At 44.5% G+C, this 18,901-nt stretch overlaps 3 protein-coding genes across 4 annotated transcripts; all 3 read right to left on the reverse strand.

Annotated features, from left to right (window-relative positions):
* Positions 1-758: 758 nt before the first annotated feature.
* Positions 759-3,757, reverse strand: LOC109191319 (COMPASS-like H3K4 histone methylase component WDR5B). Its single transcript, XM_019341924.1, has 4 exons — positions 3,509-3,757; positions 2,066-2,783; positions 1,269-1,579; positions 759-1,036 (listed from the first exon to the last, which is right to left on the reverse strand). The coding sequence occupies exons 2-3, from the start codon at positions 2,720-2,722 to the stop codon at positions 1,292-1,294; spliced, it is 945 nt and encodes a 314-aa protein (XP_019197469.1). The 5' UTR covers positions 2,723-2,783; positions 3,509-3,757; the 3' UTR covers positions 759-1,036; positions 1,269-1,291.
* Positions 3,758-4,381: 624 nt separating this feature from the next.
* On the reverse strand, positions 4,382-6,914 carry LOC109191317 (pre-mRNA-splicing factor 18). The gene is made up of 2 exons (XM_019341921.1): positions 5,985-6,914; positions 4,382-4,959 (listed from the first exon to the last, which is right to left on the reverse strand). Exons 1-2 carry the CDS (start codon positions 6,825-6,827, stop codon positions 4,558-4,560), a joined length of 1,245 nt encoding a protein of 414 aa, XP_019197466.1. The 5' UTR covers positions 6,828-6,914; the 3' UTR covers positions 4,382-4,557.
* Positions 6,915-7,764: 850 nt separating this feature from the next.
* On the reverse strand, positions 7,765-12,436 carry LOC109191316 (protein TIME FOR COFFEE-like). Of its 2 annotated transcripts, XM_019341920.1 has the most exons (13): positions 12,177-12,429; positions 11,779-12,090; positions 11,575-11,681; positions 11,539-11,544; positions 11,210-11,450; positions 10,791-11,052; positions 10,641-10,701; positions 10,288-10,450; positions 10,121-10,187; positions 9,964-10,036; positions 9,480-9,821; positions 8,425-9,387; positions 7,765-8,309 (listed from the first exon to the last, which is right to left on the reverse strand). In XM_019341920.1, the coding sequence occupies exons 1-12, from the start codon at positions 12,271-12,273 to the stop codon at positions 8,494-8,496; spliced, it is 2,625 nt and encodes an 874-aa protein (XP_019197465.1). In that variant the 5' UTR covers positions 12,274-12,429; the 3' UTR covers positions 7,765-8,309; positions 8,425-8,493. The 2 variants fall into 2 exon arrangements, with proteins under 2 accessions (XP_019197465.1, XP_019197464.1); XM_019341919.1 differs by having other exon boundaries at positions 11,539-11,681; positions 12,177-12,436.
* Between the last annotated feature and the right edge of the window lie 6,465 nt (positions 12,437-18,901).

Here is an 18,901-nt window from a genome sequence, read left to right on the forward strand (position 1 = left end):
TACATTCTTTTTATACAATTATGTACATCCGAATCAAAAAATTTATGTGTATTATGTTAAGAGTTGATGTGTATCATGTTAAAAGTTTATGTTTATTATGTATTATGTTAGATTATGTGTATTACCTTTTAAAAAGAGTATGTATATTTTGTTATATAATTATGTACATTCATGTATACAATTATGTGTATTCTAGTATAACATTATGTATATTTTTGAATAGGGGTTTTTTTTTAAAGAAAAATTAACTGCCATACACTGGCGCGGGAAATTTCAAAAAAAAAATAAAAAAAAAAATTAAAACGACGTCGTTTTGCATCGGGCGCACAGTGCAACACGCACTGTGGTGTAGGATATAAATTGCCTTCGTTTAGGGCAAATTATTGTGTGGACCATAACAAAAAGTATATTTTTAATATACTAAATATACATTATTTTTGTACCGAATGTACATTATACAATATAATGTACACTCAGAACAAAAATAATGTACATCTCCTGAATACAATGTACATTATATTTGTACTGGATGTACATTATTTTACAGTATACAAAATATAATTCATACATGCTCCACACAACACAATAATGATTGTCATTTAGCGAGCGAGACTCACCCTATTATACACAACTAACTGTATTTTGTGAGATAGATTAATCATGTTGAGCGTTGATTTGCCCTATTAAGAACAACTCTTCCAAGTTTAGGGAAAAAAGAATGTCACCAAGTTTTGCAAGTACTAATCAATAGACATATAAATACATAATGACAGAAAGTATGATTTTTTTTTTTTTCAAACATTGCCTGTACAAAGTTCTGAAGATTCCTAATAATCAACAGAAAATTAAACTCTAACAGATGACCAAAACCCGACAGTTTATCAACACTACAACAGATCATAACTCTGAGAGAGCTTGTCAGATTCAAGGACTGCCATTTCGACAGTCGAATCTGGATATATTGTTGCGGAGACCTTTCTTTAGCCAGAGATTATCATGACATTTCTTTGTTATGGTACGTTCCCAGAGGCAATATCTGCAAAATAGTAGATAATTTCTTATCACCTGAATAGAAACATGCTATGAAACCAGAAAATTATTGGAAGGATTAACAATGGCTAAACTAGTTCGAGATATTGGTAACTGCAGTATTTCCCTAGCATTCATTGCTTCAAGCACAGGAGCAGAATTCAAAGAGTATTATGCATTGAAAAGTTGAGCTGCAGTAAAAATCTGTGCCTTAATTAACAAGACTAGAAGTAACTAACCAGGAAGAGTTGAAGAACATTGTTTAATCTTGAACCCACACCCTCACGGTTCTATCATTATGCAGTCCTGCAGAGACAATCATGTTCCGCTCAGGGTGACAGCTGACAGAGATGACTGTATCAGTGTGCCCCTCTAGCTGCTGGAGAGGATTCTTTTCTTGCAGATCCCATATCCACACGCAATGATCTTCAGAGCCACAGACGATATACTTCCCATTTGTAACCGAAAATGTTGCTGTAATGCAATACACGCTGTTCTTATGGCCTGCATATACCTTCAATATTTTGCCAGGAGAGTAGTTCCAGAGTCTCTTTAACAAGAAAACACAAACAAGAAACTTTCATATTACAATTCATTCATGAGATTAGATTATCAAGGGAAAGGCCAAGGTATCAGAATGCATAATTTTAGCAGATATATGCAAAGATAAAGATGAAAAATCACTCCTGAGCTCACAACTGAACGGATAGTTCAATGATTTCATTACAAGTATAATCAAAGTGATGTGGATAACCCTAGCCAAGTTGGTCGCGCAATTGGTATTCTTAGTTTAAGCCGGTCAGTTGGTGAAACTAGGCTTGTTACCTCTTCGTGGTATTTTGTAAGCTAGGGTCACAAAGCTTTTTGTCAGTTAGGATCACAAGGCAGGATTTTCCCAGTAGAGTTGGATATTGGCATCGGGTTTCCTCATCACTCAAAAAGTAAAAATTCGTGATCTATGAAGCTTCTCCTGAGTGATTAGATACCAAAAAGAAGTTTAATTCGATCAAAATGTATAAAAAGTGATATAACTTACAAGAGTGTTATCGAGAGTGGCGACGAGTATGAACTTGCCATTGGGGGAGAATTTGGCGAAGGAAACGGCCGGGACCTTATCATCGATAAGGGTCTTCAAGCAGGCGCCGGAGGCGGCGTCCCATATCTTACAAGAGCCGTCGTGGCTGGTGGAAACGATGAGAGATCCATCCCTGTTGAACTGGACTGAGGTGACGGGCATGGAGTGGGCCCGGATCACGTGCACGGACTTGCCCGTCTTCACGTCCCAGACGCGAATAGTCTCGTCGAAGGAGCCGGAGACGATGAGGTTGGATTGGAGGTTAAAATTAACGCAGAAGACAAAGTTGGTGTGGCCACGGAGGGTCTTGACGCACTCGCCGTCACGCGCAACCCAGATACGGAGGGTGCGGTCGTCGGAGGCGGAGCAGATGTAGGTGGAATCAGATGACCAGGCCAGGTCGGAAACTCCGTCGGAGTGGCCGTCGAGTTGGGAGACCTTACTTAGGGTTTCGGTTGACCAAACGATCAGCGTTTTGTCCAAGGAAGCCGAGGCGAAGTGCTTGCCATTGTTGCAGAACTTCACACAGGAGACGGCGCGTGTATGCGCCGTAAGAACTTTCTTCTGTCGATATGGACGGTACGGTGGCTTCTCCTGGTTGCTATTGCCGCTTGCCATTGCATTCACTGTCCCACCACCGTCGTTTTACGGCTTTATATAGTCAGGAAATTAGACCTACCTGCAATTAAATTTTTGTTACATCACAGTTAGGGTGTGTTCACATTTTCATTTTCATTTCCGGTGTTTGGTTGCATTACAGAAAACTATGAATAATAATATTGCACAAGAAAGCAATGGACTAAAGCTAGTAATGCTACAACTAGCCTTGATTACATAAAATTATGGAGCCAAAAACCTATCCATTATCCACAAAGTTAAAATTAAACCCAGACTCTCAAAATAAGCTGAAATTGGGTGGACAAAAGCCAGATCTCTGAACTATGATACAGGACTCCAGTAGTTGTAGTAAAGAAGGCAAAATGATGTAGAAGAAATTTTAAGCATCATTAGTTTGTAAAACAAACATTCTTCATCCCCTGATAGAACACCTTAAGACAGCAATTGCCCAACTATAAGTATGTATTTATATATTTGCCACCAGACAGCATATCTTTCCGTTAAACACTTAAACATACAAATATCACTGGTTTCCACTGTCCAGTGCCCAAAATTGTTTATACAATTGTACTGGTTAAACACTTAAAACATACAATTTTCTCATAATTACAGACTCCATAATTTCCAAAATTTGCATACTCCATAATTAATTTCTCAAACACAATGATACAAACACAGTAACTCCTTTGGTTCTTTCTAAAAAATTTACATAAAATAATGATGAGCAATTAAAGAAAATTTAAAATTTTCAAACACAATTTTAATTTTAATATGTAAAAAGTTTACCTTGAGCCGAGGAGTTAGGGCAGAGGGCTGAGGTGAGTTGCAACCGCTGAGTGCCTGAGTTCCGTACCGTCGTCGCTGAAGTGAGGGCTGAAGTGAGGTTTGACCGTTTGAGGATGTGAGGACTGAGGAGCGACTGAGCGAGGGCGGAGGGCTTGAGGGTTGGTGTTTGGCGACGTCGAGTGGAGATCGGAGAAGACGAGAAGACGAGAAGGGATTAGGGAGGCAATTTATAGCGTGGACCAGGTTACACATAACATTGTGTGCATCCTAGATCAAAACAACGTCTTTCTCACAATAAACATATACACATTATATATTACACAGAAACTCACAACAACGTAAATTTGTAGAGACACATAATATGTTACTGAATTCATACATGTAAGGTACAGATATATTACACAGAAACTCATAACAACATAAATTCATAAAATATGACACACAATATGTTGTGTTACACTAAAAAATCTATACATTTAAAATACCAAACTAAAACGCAGAAACGCATAACATAAAACATAAACATAAAACATATACCCATGTTTTATATTCACTTCTACTAATATCCCTATGAACCCGATCTCATATCCAATTGAGCCAACTTGACTTCAAAACTCAACGTCAATTATACACTTCTACTCACTTCTACTAATATCCCTATGAACCCGATCCCATATCCAATTGAGCCAACTTGACTTCAAAACTCAACATCAAATTATACACCTCTACTCGGAGAGTCTTAACACAATTCCAAATTCTCAATGTTCATAGAATCAAAGAAAAATCAAACACCCACATTGTCACCCGAAGCAAGTCATGTGAATGTTAACCAAACAGCATCAATGAGTGTTTATCAACAGAGAATCATAAATGTGTAAAGACAACGAAGGATTCTGGTCATTTAACTTCTGGTCATCTAATTTTAGTAAAGGAGAGAACAATTCAGGATTAAACCAACGTTAATTACAGACAAAGCAGAATGTTCAGTAGTTGTTTAGTAGTATACAACAAAATGACTGCTACGTTGTAGAGAAGATGATGTGTATCCTTTAGGCAGGCAATATGCGAAGCTTTTCCTCCGAGGATTGAGATCCCCCTGAAGACTTTTCTTCTGCAAGAAGTGACTGCAAATCGCTGCCATTGGCGAGGCTGTTGAACTCCACGGCCTTCGATGGGGCAGTGGGGTAGCGGCGTTGACAGAATGTCATCAATCGCTTGACTGACTGCAAATACTTCCGGGTAGTCTCGTCATTCATGATGTGTGCAACGCTGTTGGTGTAGATCTTCTCACGGGCTGAACGTTCGTGGATACCAACCATAGTAACACCAATAGGCCAAGGGGCATTACCAATGGCGAGTTTGATGTAGTGATCCATGGCGGCTAGATAATCTCGCTCTATGCAGCACTGAACCATCAAAAGTAACGCTTGCCGAATATCATCAGGCAGTACCTATACAACACAGATAGCAAGATCAACATAAGCAACACTGTGCAGTAGCAATAATTCTCTGTATAACTTTGCAAGAAAGTAGTAGTCTAACAGCATAAATTTGAGCTCAATCCCCATAAATTCAACAACTACAAAGATGAACGATGAATGAAAAGTGAAAGCCATCCATCTGTCCGTGAAGCAGAATATGTAACACGACGACGAAGGAAAATGCAGGTCAATCATAAAAGCTTTGAAGGTGAGGACAGTTAAGGGAAAAAGTGAGAGCATAAAGATCAGGTGCAACATACGAGGACAGTCGAGGCTATATCAATACAATAATTTCTTCCTCAATACAGAGTAAAAGACACCAATATCACCACACACACACACAAAAAAAGCAACTTCACTAGCTGAATTACATTTTTGGCTACCGTTTAAAAGATTATAGCCCTTCAACAAATATACAAATTATGGCAAGGCAATGCTTTGATTATTGGTCAAGATTGAAAGAAACAATTGAACAGAATTCCACTCCCACCCATAGCATACATAGAACATACTAAAAAGATTGAGTAGGCCTTGTGTGAGACAGATGTGTAATACTTTTAAGTTAAAATGTACTCCGTAATACTTATATATGAACCTATAAAAAGTCATGAGATGATCTTACAGACTACTTATTCAAAAAAATTTAATGCCAACTTACAGGAATATGCAGCCCTGCATAACACTATCATAACAAATCTCCCTAATTCACATTAAACACTTGATAATACACATGAAATCTCCATTTCAACAAACAAATGCCTCTGTTAATTTGACAACATTACACCACCAACAGAAAAGTCTAATCATTTCTAGTCATGTGTCTACAGAATCATACAAAAGCTCTAAACTTTGATGGTCATGCATGCTTAAAACTGATGTACAAAATCATTAAAAAAAAATAATAATAAATAAAATAAAATAAAAAAATAAAATAAATAAAATAAAAAAACAATAGAGGCATGTTAAGCAAGTATTCAAGAAAATAGTATACTAACCTTCTTCCTGCAGAACTTGAATAGAGGATTCAAGTACCTTGCACACTGCTTGAATGTGGCAACCATAGATTTCCCCTTGGCCGTCCTCTTTTCAGTCTCGGTCATCTCATCAAGCTCTTGGTTCCACTCATTCAGTAACCTCTTAAAGAATACCAGAATCTTATCCTCATCACAAAGCTCCTCAAAATTCGTCTTCATCCTCTTCAAATCCTTATCGTAATCCACTCCTGACGAGCCCCCGTCTCCACTCAAATCATCATCACCGCCTCCTCCCTCTTTATCCTCAGCATCCTCCCTGGCCTTCCGTTTCCTTTCACTCAAAATCCCCGACTTCTGTCGTTTCTTCAACTCCACAATATCACGCAGGAAATCATTCGTTTGCCCCTCCGTCATATCGCTATCGTCGACTTCAAAAAGCCCCGCTTTCAACACATACTTCAATCTATCAAGCCTCGCCTCATCGTCTTCGCCGAAAAGAGTGACAGGCTGTTTAAGGAAGCGGAGTCGGCGAATAACTTCCTGCCTCGAAAGATTGAGCGAGTCGATCTTCTGTTCGTCCGTTAGGGTTTGGGGTTTGGAAGACGAGGCGTTGAATTCGGCGTTGGATTTGCTGAGATTATCGGAGTTGGAGTTAGGATTGGAAGAGGAGTCGGCGCCGGAGTTGTTTTTCTGTTCCGATTGCTTCTTACGGAGCGCTTTGGCTTCGGCTTCGCGTTTCTCCTCCTCGTGAAGCCGCTGAAGGCGTTTCTGCTCGATCTCGGAGCGTTTGAAGACCCGCTTGCCTCCGACGTCTTCTCTTAGGCTGTTCCGCCTCTTTTCCAGCTCCTGTTTGAGAATATCCATGATTAGGGTTTCTCTCTCCGGTGCCGACGAAAAGCCCAAACTTCAATCGAAACTCAGACAAAAGATCAGAGAAGATACTGTAGTGTAGTGGATGAGGGATTCGATAAAATGATTTTGAGCGGGTAGGCGCTGGCGGGTTGAATATCTTGCCCACCCGAATACCCGATTAAAAGTTTATATTAGTAATTTCGTTTTAGTCCATAGGTTTGTTGGTATTCTATATTTAGCCCCCAACTCTCAATTTCTACCATACTAGACTAGGACTATATTATTCATATTAGATTAGGACTATATTATCCATATTAGACTATATTATTCATATTAGACTAGGACTATATTATCCTTATTAGATTAGGACTCTATTTAGTATTTATATATTCGTTCTCTGTACTTCTCATCCTAATTAGTTATACACTTATACACTAACCTATTTATAGCAACCACAATAGTTGTTTTTGTTCAAATTTTGAGGAGATTTCAATGAAGTGGAAGAGAGAAAATAAGGAGAAAGAAATTGTTGAGCTTCCTCGAGGCACTGATTTTTGGTCTCTACCGTGAGCCCCACCAAAACAAAGAAGTGTTGTTGGGCACATTAACATGGACTAAGACGTTGGGCACATTAATATGGACTAAGACGCCCAGTAGGGCGCACCATGCATATTTCTTTTCCTTTCCTTTTATCTCTCTTTCCTAATCACATCCGCAAAAACTCCTCAAAATCTATACCTATTGAGGATGTTCTTAGTTAGGAAGGCGTTATCACGAAGAGAATAAGTCCATCGTTCCCCTGATGTGAACGAATGAATTGGCGTATGACTAAGTCGATCATATCGTTCTTCTTTGCAATGCTACCAACAGATTTTGCCATTGCTGTAATTATTATGTGTAAATTACATTATTAAGTTGTTTTTTAGAGTGGATGATGACAATATGGAACTGTCTGATTGTCTGGTTTTGTTCCATTGATTAGAACCAGGGTTTGGAAAAACAGGAAGGGACTTCTAGACTACTACTATGATATATACAACAGAGGAGTAACAAATATGTATAGATATACACACATCCCATTGCCTCCTCCATAGACTAACCTTCATTTTAACACTACTTGCGCCAATGGCCTCTCACCTCCCCACCATCCTATCATCCTTTGTCACTATCGAAGCTGCCTGCCTGCCTGCTTCATTTACCATTCCTTGCATTGCAGTAGAACCCTGAACCCACCCTGGTAAACTTCCAGAAGAACAACAATGGAGGGGGAAGCTAGCTAAGCTTGAAGATCGAATTTCCATGCTTTATCAACAGAGTTTTCAGTGCATTACTCCCACAAGGGTCTCCATCTTTGTTGGCTGGCTACTGGAGAGGAAATGAGGTTTCTTGTTGGGAAATGGAACGTTAACTTGAGCTGCACCTCGTAGGTAGGTAGCTTAAACTGTGCCACTTTCTGGGCATCATAGCATGCATAACAGGATGGAGATTGGGTTCCTGAAAAAGGCATTGGAATAAACACAACACTAAGGGTTTAACTATAAAAAACGCAATAGGTCTTCCTGTTACAGTGCAGATATTGATTTAGAAAGTAGGGGAGTGCTCAAGATACCTTTTTTACTATTGCTGATGTTGGTCAGAGTGGCTGGCCACATTCTTTCCTCCAGAATTTTGAAACTTGTTAAGCAGTGCCATTTGGATGGCAGATGAAAACTGATAGCTGGGACATATCAGGGAGAGCATGGAGGATTGAAGGCTTCTGTGCAACAGAAGATAAGTTAAGTGCGGGAGTAGCAGAGGTTGTTGAACCAACTGACCCAGCAAATGTTTGAGGGATGAACTCTTCACCGACTTTAAGACCCTGCTGCTGCTGCTGAGATATGATTTTGCCACCAGTACCCAATATCCCAGGAGGCATCAAAGCAAAATTTATTGGTTGGACAGGGTTTGACAAATGCTGACCATTATAAGGTTTTTGTCTGTGAAATGTGTGCTTAGATATCAATGCACTAGTTTGGGTACTCATATCTGCCCCCATCTTTTTAGGAGGATGGGGTGGTGGTTGCTGTGAGTGTGTGGTAGCTGACATAAGATAACTATTTCTGCTGGATTGAGGGTCTTTTTGTTGATGACTGGGTGGTTGTGTATGAGATAATGAACCAGTCGATGTGCTAGTATTGTGGGAAACTGGTTGTTGATGAGCTTTGAAAGTCTGGAAAGTTGGTGAATAGCCAGGACCAGGACCAGGAACATTTGGGATAGCGGGGGCCAGAAATGGTGAAAGCATTTCAACATTATTTGAGATCATAGAAAATGGATAGCCGTTGTTTTGTACCATTGCCATCATCTGAGGAGGAGCTTTATTTGCATGTAAATTTATACCTTTAAAGCTTATTGTTGTAGCATCAGCTGGCATTGACGAAGAGTTAAATGCAGTTTCCCCTCTCACAGCTGAGTTACACTGTAAAGAAGTTTTTCCCATTGCTTTAGCTGGTTTGGGAGGTCCTGACTGATTAACAGATGACCCTACCATTGTTTGATGCTGTCCAAGAGGGAACATCAAGTCTGGGCCATGCTGTTCAGAATAAATACAGCAGATAAATACTTCAATTTTTATATTTTGAAACCCATTTAACAAATTACCTTGAGAATCCAATATTGACATACCAGTGAATTACTACCAGAGAGTAGCAGTAGAGGATGTTGAAGCATAAGTTGTTTATCCTTTGATGAATCCCCAATGTTGGTAATTCCTGAGGTTTGATCTTTTCCTCCATGAATTGGTATAGTGTTCAACCTCTGCCCTCGACAAGCGTCTCCTAGTAGCAAGGGATGTGATGATGGCACGGGACTATGATTTTGCAGCTTTGCCCCGCTTTTATCAGGACCGGCTGGTGCACACCACTTGGAGTTCTTAACAAGGTGCTGGTGATGTTTAATATTCAAAGCAATATATTGATGGGTTACACATTTCTTTGGCCGAGTTGGTGGGAGTAGAAATGGGGGAGACTGCATATTTTTACATACTGTTCGTTCAGTCACATGTCCAGAAATATTGTTAACTCAAGAAACTAAGATTTGACTAAAAAAAGACAACAACAATATGAGACAGACTGAATAGATGAGAAGTGAGATGGAAACAAGAGATAACCTTCACTGCATTTGAAGACCTGGTAGATCTAGAAGGATCAATTGGCAAAACTGTCTGCAAAGCAGGCATGTATCTGCAGACAAAATGACACCGTTATGGAATGGGCCAAAATCAGTTATTAAGGGGAAATGAGGATTCTTGAGTAAGGAGCTCATACCCTGGGTAAGGAAATACACCAGGCCTGCCCACCATAGCAACTGGCAACGCGAATAAGCTTGGTTGATCTGCGCATATAACAAAAATTTCAGACCATTTGCTTGACTTCATAATGGAGGGAGAAACAATACTATTCTACTCAGAGAACGACATGAACTGCTAAATTACCAATTTTGTTCTCCTTATGAATAGCATTTCGACATTGATTTTGCTCCTTTTGCACTTGGTGCTCTTTACATAATTCCTCTTTTAGAAATATTTTGCCAAGTTTCTGCTCCCCCCTTTCAGTTCTAACCACCTTCTGTTCATCCTCTTGCATAACTACACCTTCCTGTACAAGAACAACATGAGATCTCAGTTAAACTGAAATGAAAAAAAAAAAAAAAAAGAAAAAAAAGTGCTTTTCTTCAAAGATTAAGCAGTAGCTCCTACACGGCTACACCTCCCCTACCAGGGCAACAATATAAACTTGAAACAACAATTACCAAAATACAGAACCACTTTTGCTGGTCACTACCTACCATTAGAACAATCTCAGACTTGGTTTTTTGGTTTGTGTCAACTACCATGAAAGTTGTATCACTGAAACAAAAAGATTAGAATTACATATCTAAAAAGATGGCACCAAAGAAAAGTAAGGACACAGCAAAAGAAAATTCCAAGATGCTCACACTTTTGCCGAATCTGAAAGATTATCAACACATATTTTAGCACATGATTGAGATTCCTCCACTTTTGCAGACACCAATTCCTCTGTCTCAGCCCTTCCTCCAGCCAGTAACTCCTTGGTTAGATCAATTGAATCATTCTCCTTCTTACTAGTTTCTTCGTCCTTTGATTCCCGCGAGTCACCCACTATCCTCTCAGCTTCCATTGTGATCAACTGCTCCTGTGTGTTCATTTCAGCCATTGAACCATCTTTCTTATTCGAGCCTGGGTTCACATCAATAAGGGCAGAAATCAGAACGAAAACATTACTAAGATAAAAATCACATTGCCAAACGCATCAGAAACTGTGATTGGAAATACAAAGAAAGTAACTGAAATGCCGTAAATTCTGCAAAACAAACAAATGATATTTCATACTGACCTACTTCTTGAGGTGAATCTGAAGTCTGGGAGGGTATTGAGCTACTTGAGCAGATCTTTTCACTCGAGTAATCGCTTCGTTTCATAGAGCCCTGCGACGGCGACAGAGATTGAGACTGAGACGGAGAACGAGATTGCTTCATCAGGTCGAACAGAGCCTCGGCAACCTCTAATTCGTCTTGAATTAACGAAGAGGAATTGGGAAGTATCATTTGATGCCGAGTCTTGGGGCCAAGTAGTTTCTGAAAATTAAAATGGAAAAATCAGTAATTCATTGAATTCATGTTGAGACAGCTATATACCATAAACCATAAAGAGACAGCTACCGACCTTTGCCTTGGAAGAAATGCTCGAAGATGAAGGCAACCCGCCATCCACACAGCGACTCATCGACAAGGGCGAAAGTCTCCGATTGTTTCTCTCCTCACCAAATTGACCCGTTCCCGAATTACAATACGCATATGTCCGTTTCACTGAATTTGTTAGAGAAGAAAACGATGAATTTCCAACGGCCATTTGTGATATTAAAAGAATATATCAGTGTTCTCTGGTTAATCCAGTATTTCCCACCTGAGCGAGCCTTTTTTGGGATATGAAGGCCGATAATCTCATTAGCCGGCGACGACTTTGCTGCTACTCTGGCCGGAGCAACAGTCCTCCGTTGACGAATCGACATAGAAGATGACGGCAACGTTTGCTTTGGAGGAGGATTCGGACTCCGATGAACTTTACGTTCTTCCTCTTCTCCGTTGTTCTCCGAGCTCCCATCGCTCCCGGTGCAACTCGTTCTCTTCCGCTTGCCGTACAATCGATCCCCCTCCTTCTTGCATATTTGTTCTCGATCTCGTAACCTCACTCTTTCATCCATTTCCTTATCTTCCCCTGCAAAAGTAAACAACGCAAACTTTATCCGAATCCTAAAATTACAATTTAAAAAAAATAATAAAAAAATTTGCAACTAGTCGAACCAGGTGCATTTCTGACACTGGAAATTCTCTGTCGTAGTTTCGAGATTACGTTGAAGTTCTCCGCACTTGTTCTCCGACCACCTATATTTCTCTCCATGGCCGCCGTCGACTCTCTTTCATCAAACGAAAGAAATAAACAACAAACTCCGGCGAGAAACTCAACACCGCCGGTCGATTTCTCCGATTCTCAGCTGAGTAAAATCAGAAAAAAACTTCACTGCAAATCTTCTCTCTCTCTCTCTTTTCGGTGTCTCTGACATCTAATCTTTTTCGGTACACGTCTCCGATATCTAATATGTTTAAACTTGCTTTTTCTACTGCGGGGCCGCCGTAGACGGCGAGGATTTCTCTCGCTAGCTAAAACCCCATCTCAGCCGTCGGATGAAATCTTGATCTGACGGTTCTGCAAGGCCGGTGCCTACATGGCAGGAAACGTCACTTTCTCAAGGAATAACTTCTCGATGATACACGTGGCACGGTTATGAATCTCACTTTTCTTTTCTTTTTTGGCGCGTCCTCCACGCTTTCGGTTGGCGCGTGCACCGCTGCAACCCAACTTACTGTCAGGTTTGTTGAACTACGCAAATTGGAGCCTACTAAGAGCATCCACAATGGTTGGGGAGAATTGGGAGATAATGTAAGAGTGATTAGGAGAGAGAATGTGGGAAGGGGAGGAAAAAAAATAAGAAAATCAAAATCAAAAATTTAAAAAAAAAAAAGTAAAGGGTCAGGCGCGCCGTTCGACGCGCCTCACGCGCCCGTGTAGGAGGCTGCTGTGCGCGAAACGCGCACAGCAGCCTCCTTTTTCTTCTCTTTCCTTTTCTTCTTTTTCTGCATTCTCCCCAATTTTGCAGAACAAATATTTTGATAAATAACCCCACCCCACATTTGTTATTATCCCCACCCAAGATAATTCATCTGACATTATCTCCATAATATCCACGGATGTGGATGCTCTAACTTTAAGTGATGCACGTCTGACGTGTCATGGGTTCCTTTTTTCTTTTTTGGAAAAATGACACTTTTTCCCCTGAGTTATATACTTATAGTACTTTTCCTCCCTAAATTATTTAAGTGGTTCTTTTCTCCCCTAAAATGTTAAATAGACATATTTACCCTTTGGTAGGAAATATCCCGACCGACATAAGCTCCACCCCGACCGAGTTGTCTTTGTTCTTTTCTTCTTTGTCTTTACAGGTGACAGGTCGGGCTTCCAGACGAAGAACCCGATCTGGGTCCGACCGGGAGTTGCCCGAGTGATGGTGTCGACCACCGAGCAGTAGCCCTTTGGCAGGAGAGCTGGTACAGGACACGTGGCGGCTCTCTACGACGATAGGCAGGGCACCTGGGAGGTTGACACGTGGTGGTTACGTGGAGAACATGCCGAACGACCGGAGTCATGTCTCCAGGCGCAGCGGCTATAAATACCCACAGTAGCTACAGTGTAGAGGACTTTTGGACGATCGATAGGTTGTTACTAGAGAATCCCGACCGCAGTCAGTCGGTACTCAGAGCAACCAAGTAGATTGTACTTAGGGCCTTTACCGTGATCAATAAAGTCTTTTACTTGCTTTAATTGGTCTCGGGTTTATTTTATATTGCTTACGTAGAATTAGCAGTATCATTTTGGCGCCGTCCGTGGGGATCCGTGCGAGAAAGCAACGTCTTGACGAGCACCCGCTCCCGTTCCAATCATGTATCCGTGGGCTCAAAACAACTTCGCCGACGACCAGGCGGACGCAGCGAGCTCATCTGGGCACCACGCCACCCAACAGCAAGGTCAGACGGTAGAATTGAATCTCAATCTCTCACCACCGCACCCGTCTAACACATACCCCGGTTGCCCAACAACCGGTGAACTACATACAACCGGGATACCCAACACCCGGTCAGCCATATCAGCAGCAGTCGATGATGTATCCCGGCCAATATCCATACCTAGTCCCACCTCCGCCGCACGGGTATTGGCCTAGCCAACCGATGTACTACACTCCCCCGGTTGGTTATCCACCATATACGCCTGCTTACACGGCTCCAGCCGCCGCCCCTCCAGTACAACCGACCGCACATGTAGAGCCGCAGCGTCAGTCCGCTTCCCGGGCCCGATGCTCGGCTCATTCGCGGTTGGGGTCGGGGGGTGCTGATGCGATGGAGGCACCAGGGCAGGCCCAGCAAGCGGTCGAGGTTCCCGTCCAAGCGGAGGACCCCGAAGAAACTGCCCGAGCGGTAGCTTTTGGTCGTCTTCGACCGGAGATGCGCCAGCGTTTGGGACCCCAAGACCCGAACCGCGGGCAAGAAGACGTACAGATGCAGGAGGCTAGCCAGGAGGCCTCATCTGGGTATGGCGGGTCGAGATCTCACCGACGACGACGCGCTCGGGATACAGCCCAAGCCGCTGAGCTCAACGAGACCCGAGGATTACTCTATAACCTCCAGGCAGAATTTGCGCAATTCAGAAGCGCGCACCCTGCAGCAACCCCGGTTGGACAACCGACCCTGCACCAGACGCCTTTCACAGCGGCGGTAATGGCTCAGCCTTACCCGCTCGATTTAAAAGTCTCTGGAGAGAAGAGTTATGATGGCCGGTCAGACCCTGAGGCTCCCGTCAACGATTTCTACAGCAATATGACGCTGAAGGGTGTGTCGGACGCCGTGATGTGCAGGGCTTTCTATTCCACGCTTACCGGTCGAGCGGCGGAGTGGTTCCGAACTTTGCAGCCGGGTTCGATCGACAGGTTTGACACCCTGGCGGTCAAGTTTGTGAGGAAGTTCATCACCTCCAAAGTGGTGAGGAAGCCTTATATGTATCTGGAGAAGGCCAAGCAACTTGAAGGCGAGAGCTTGACCGACTTCCTCACCAAATGGAAGGCGGCGGTCGGGGAGGTAGAGCCCATGGACGACGTCACCGCCACCCACATGTTACACATCTCTCTCCGGGCGGGGTATTTATATCAGGACTTCATTTTACACCCCCCGGCCACGTATGAGGAGGCCCTTCGAAGGGTCACAGATTATGCCAATGCTGGCGAGGCGAACGCCGTAAAGCGCTCGCAGGAGGTCGGATCTTCATCTCGTAAACCGGCCGGCCGGGCGGAACACCGATCGGGTGATGACCACCCCCGATCCCGCACCAGGACTGGTGAGTTTACGGCCTTGAACCGATCCGCAGCGGAGGCCATGCAGTATGCTCAGTCTTGCAACCTCATTAAGCTTCCCCATCCCGATCGAGATGGTCATGACAAGAGTAAGCATTGCGCTTACCATCGATGTGCTGGGCATGACACTGAAGAGTGTACCCATTTGCTCCAACTGTTGGAAGATTTGCTCAATCTAGGGAAGTTGGACAAATGTGTGGGGAGGAGAGAGGACCCCAAAAGGAATACCGATCGGAGAGAACAGCGGCGCTCTCATCACCGCTCCGACCGGTCGGGTCAGGACCGAAGAGACGATCGAAGGGATGATCGTCGCGATGACCGACGGGACCCTGACCCTCCATCTAGCAGCCGACCAGCATGAAAGCCGACCATCCACGTTATTTTTGGTGGATTGGAAGACGCTTCCCGACCGCGAAGTAATTGCCCGGTCGCTATAGTGGACTCCCGGGAGACCGGGAAGAGGCAAAAGATGGAGCCCATAACCTTCACCTTGGAAGATCAACTCAGCAGCGGTGACCACGGCATGGAGGCGCTCGTGGTCACAATTGATGTGAAAGGGACGGACGTCCAGAGGGTTATGGTCGACACTGGCAGCAGTGTGAACGTCCTTTATTTGGACGTGTTTGAAAAGCTTGGATTAGACAGGAAGGAGCTGACTCCGGTCGGTGTACCACTGTCTGGCTTTACCGGGGCTCTTATTTACCCCGAGGGAAAGATAACGCTCCCGGTCGAGATCGGCACAGCCCCGAAGTCGATCAAGACGGAGTTAGAATTTGTTGTGGTCAACCTCCACTGCGTCCACATCGTTATTTTGGGCCGACCCGCCATTATGAAGATCGGTGGGATAATTTCAATGCCTCACCTATGCATGAAATTCCCCACCCCCAAGGGGGTCGGCGTGGTCCGTGGCGATGTCCAATCCGCCAGGAAGTGTTACACCCGAGCGGTTAACAGACGCGATTCCGGTTCGTCTTCCCGGGTGAACACCATAGCCAAAGAAGAGGCTAAAGATCGGAAGGAACAACCAGAGCCTTCCGAGGAGATAGAAGAAGTTCCCCTATCCGAGGACCGACCGGATAGGAAGATCAAGATTGGTCGGGCCCTCACCCCCGATCTCCGAGCAAAAATTTTAGCCATACTTCGGGAGTATGCCGATATCTTCGCTTGGGGGCCCGAGGACATGCCCGGGATCGATCGGTCGGTTATTTGTCACAAGTTAGCCGTCGATCCCGCAGCGAAGCCGGTGGTGCAAAAAACCCGGCACCTTTCTTCCGATCGCCGCGAGTTTGTTAGAGAGGAAGTCAAGAAGATGGCGGCGATCGAGCACATCCGACCCGTGATTTATCCCGAGTGGGTGGCTAATATAGTTATTGTTCCGAAGCCCCCAGCGTGGAGGATGTGCATAGATTTTACCGACCTCAATAAGGCCTGCCCGCTCGACCTGTATCCTCTACCCAGTATCCACCAGATGGTCGATGAGACGGCCGGGGCCGAATTGATGAGCTTCATGGATGCATTCAAGGGTTATCATCAAATCATGATGCACCATGAAGATGAGAGCAAGACAGCCTTCGTGACCCCGGACGGGCTGTATTGTTACCGGGTGATGCCGTTCGGTCTCCGCAACGCAGGAGCCACCTATCAGAGAATGGTCAATATGCTCTTTGCCGATTTGCTAGGCCGAACGATGGAAGCTTATATTGATGATATGTTGGTTAAGAGTCGGGACCGATCCGACCACACTCGGGACCTCCGGGAATGCTTTCAGGTTATGAGAAAGTACCAGTTGCGGTTGAACCCAAGCAAGTGTACATTTGCGGTTCAAACCAGCAAGTTCCTCGGCTATATGATGACAAAGAGAGGAATCGAGCCCAACCCGGCCAAAGTAAAAGCGATTCTGGACATGCAACCACCTTCTACCGTTCGGGAAGTCCAGCAATTGACCGGTCGGTTGGCAGCCCTCAGCCGATTCCTCTCCAAGTTAGCTGAGCGCGCTTTACCTTTCTTCAAGGTATTGCGAAAGGTCAATGGATTCGTCTGGGACGAAGAATGCCGAGCGGCTTTTGATGAGCTGAAGGAGTATCTCATGTCACCAATTGTGCTCTCAAAGCCCGAGCTCGGAGAAGAGCTAGACGTATACCTCGCCGTCTCCGATCGTGCAGTAAGCGCAGTATTGTGCCGAACTGATCCGGAAGGGGTCCAGCGACCGGTGTACTATGTAAGCCACGCGCTACATGGTCCCGAGCTCCGGTACTCCCGGTTAGAGAAGGTCGTCTACGCCTTGTACATCGCCGCGAAGAAGTTGGCTCCCTACTTCCAGGGTCGAGCAATTCGCGTGTTGACCGATCAGCCGATCGGGCCAGTCCTCCGAACTGCTTCCTCATCCGGTCGCCTAGTCAAGTGGGCGTTGATGTTGACCCAGTACGCGATCGAATACCGACCAAGACCAGCCATTAAGGGTCAAGCTTTAGCTGATTTCTTGGTCGAGTGCACCGCCCGGGATACCCGACCCCTTGAAGTTGCGGACCCCGAGGCTGAGTGGTGGTCGTTGGCTACTGACGGGTCGAGTAGCAAGAAAGGAGCAGGAGGAGGAGTGGTGGTCACGAGCCCGGAAGGATTTAAAGTTTATTTTGCCCTCATGTATCAGTTCCATCCGACCAATAATGAGGCTGAGTACGAAGCCTTTGTTAATGGCTTACAGTGCGCTCGGGACTTGGGGGCTGAATACATTCGAGCTCAAACAGATTCTGCGCTCGTGGTCGGCTAGGTTCTCGGAGATTATGAAGTCAATGGAGATCGTCTACAATTATACCGAGACCTAGCCATGGAGAAGCTTACTCAGTTCCGGGGGTATACCATCCGGCACATCCCCCGATTGGATAATGCCGATGCGGACATCTTGTCTAAATTGGCTCAAGACGCCCCGGAACATATGTCGAAGATAACACAAATTTTGGTGATCCCGAGACATAGCATTCATCGTCTACCGGTCAATCCGATCCAACCGGTAGAAGATAACTGGATCACCGATCTAAAGGAGTACCTCGAGCACGGTCGACTCCCAGACGACCCGCAGCGTGCTCGGAATGCCAAGTTTAGAGCCCCAAGGTTCCAAGTCTTAGACGGTCGTCTCTACAGGCGATCATATGGAGGCCCTCTTATGCGTTGCTTGACCGCCTTTGAGGCGGATTTGGTCATGAAGGAGTTGCATTCGGGAATTTGTTCTTCACATCAAGGAGGCCGATCATTAGCCCGTCGTATCATGCTGATCGGGTACTATTGGCCGTCCCTCCGGCTAGACTGCGAAAAGTTAGCTCGGGAATGTGAGACGTGCCAACTGTTTGCCCGGATACCTGGACGACCGGCAACTTTCTATCAGCCGGTAACAACTGCAATTCCCTTCGCTAGGTGGGGGGTAGACATCCTGGGCCCCTTCCCTCAGCTCTCCGGTCGGAGGAAGTTTGTGATTGTCGCTATTGATTACTTCTCTAAGTGGATCGAAGCTGAGCCCTTAGCCACGATCACTTCTCAGCAGTGCGCTCGGTTCCTTTGGCGCAATGTGATTTCCCG

The sequence above is a fragment of the Ipomoea nil genome, unplaced genomic scaffold, assembly GCF_001879475.1.
Source record: "Ipomoea nil cultivar Tokyo-kokei standard unplaced genomic scaffold, Asagao_1.1 scaffold1619, whole genome shotgun sequence".
In the NCBI taxonomy this organism is placed as follows: Eukaryota; Viridiplantae; Streptophyta; class Magnoliopsida; order Solanales; family Convolvulaceae; genus Ipomoea; species Ipomoea nil.

Coding starts and splice junctions, on each gene's coding strand:
- LOC109191319 (XM_019341924.1), bottom strand. CDS start 2,722: ATGGCAAGCGGCAATAGCAACCAGGAGAAGCCACCGTACCGTCCATAT. Junction 1,580..2,065: donor CCACTCTCGATAACACTCTT/GTAAGTTATATC, acceptor TTCTTGTTAAAG/AGACTCTGGAACTACTCTCC.
- LOC109191317 (XM_019341921.1), bottom strand. CDS start 6,827: ATGGATATTCTCAAACAGGAGCTGGAAAAGAGGCGGAACAGCCTAAGA. Junction 4,960..5,984: donor TCAAGTTCTGCAGGAAGAAG/GTTAGTATACTA, acceptor TGTGTTGTATAG/GTACTGCCTGATGATATTCG.
- LOC109191316 (XM_019341919.1), bottom strand. CDS start 12,273: ATGGAGAGAAATATAGGTGGTCGGAGAACAAGTGCGGAGAACTTCAAC. Junction 11,451..11,538: donor GCATTTCTTCCAAGGCAAAG/GTCGGTAGCTGT, acceptor TTTAATTTTCAG/AAACTACTTGGCCCCAAGAC. Junction 9,822..9,963: donor GGTCTTCAAATGCAGTGAAG/GTTATCTCTTGT, acceptor AAAAATATGCAG/TCTCCCCCATTTCTACTCCC.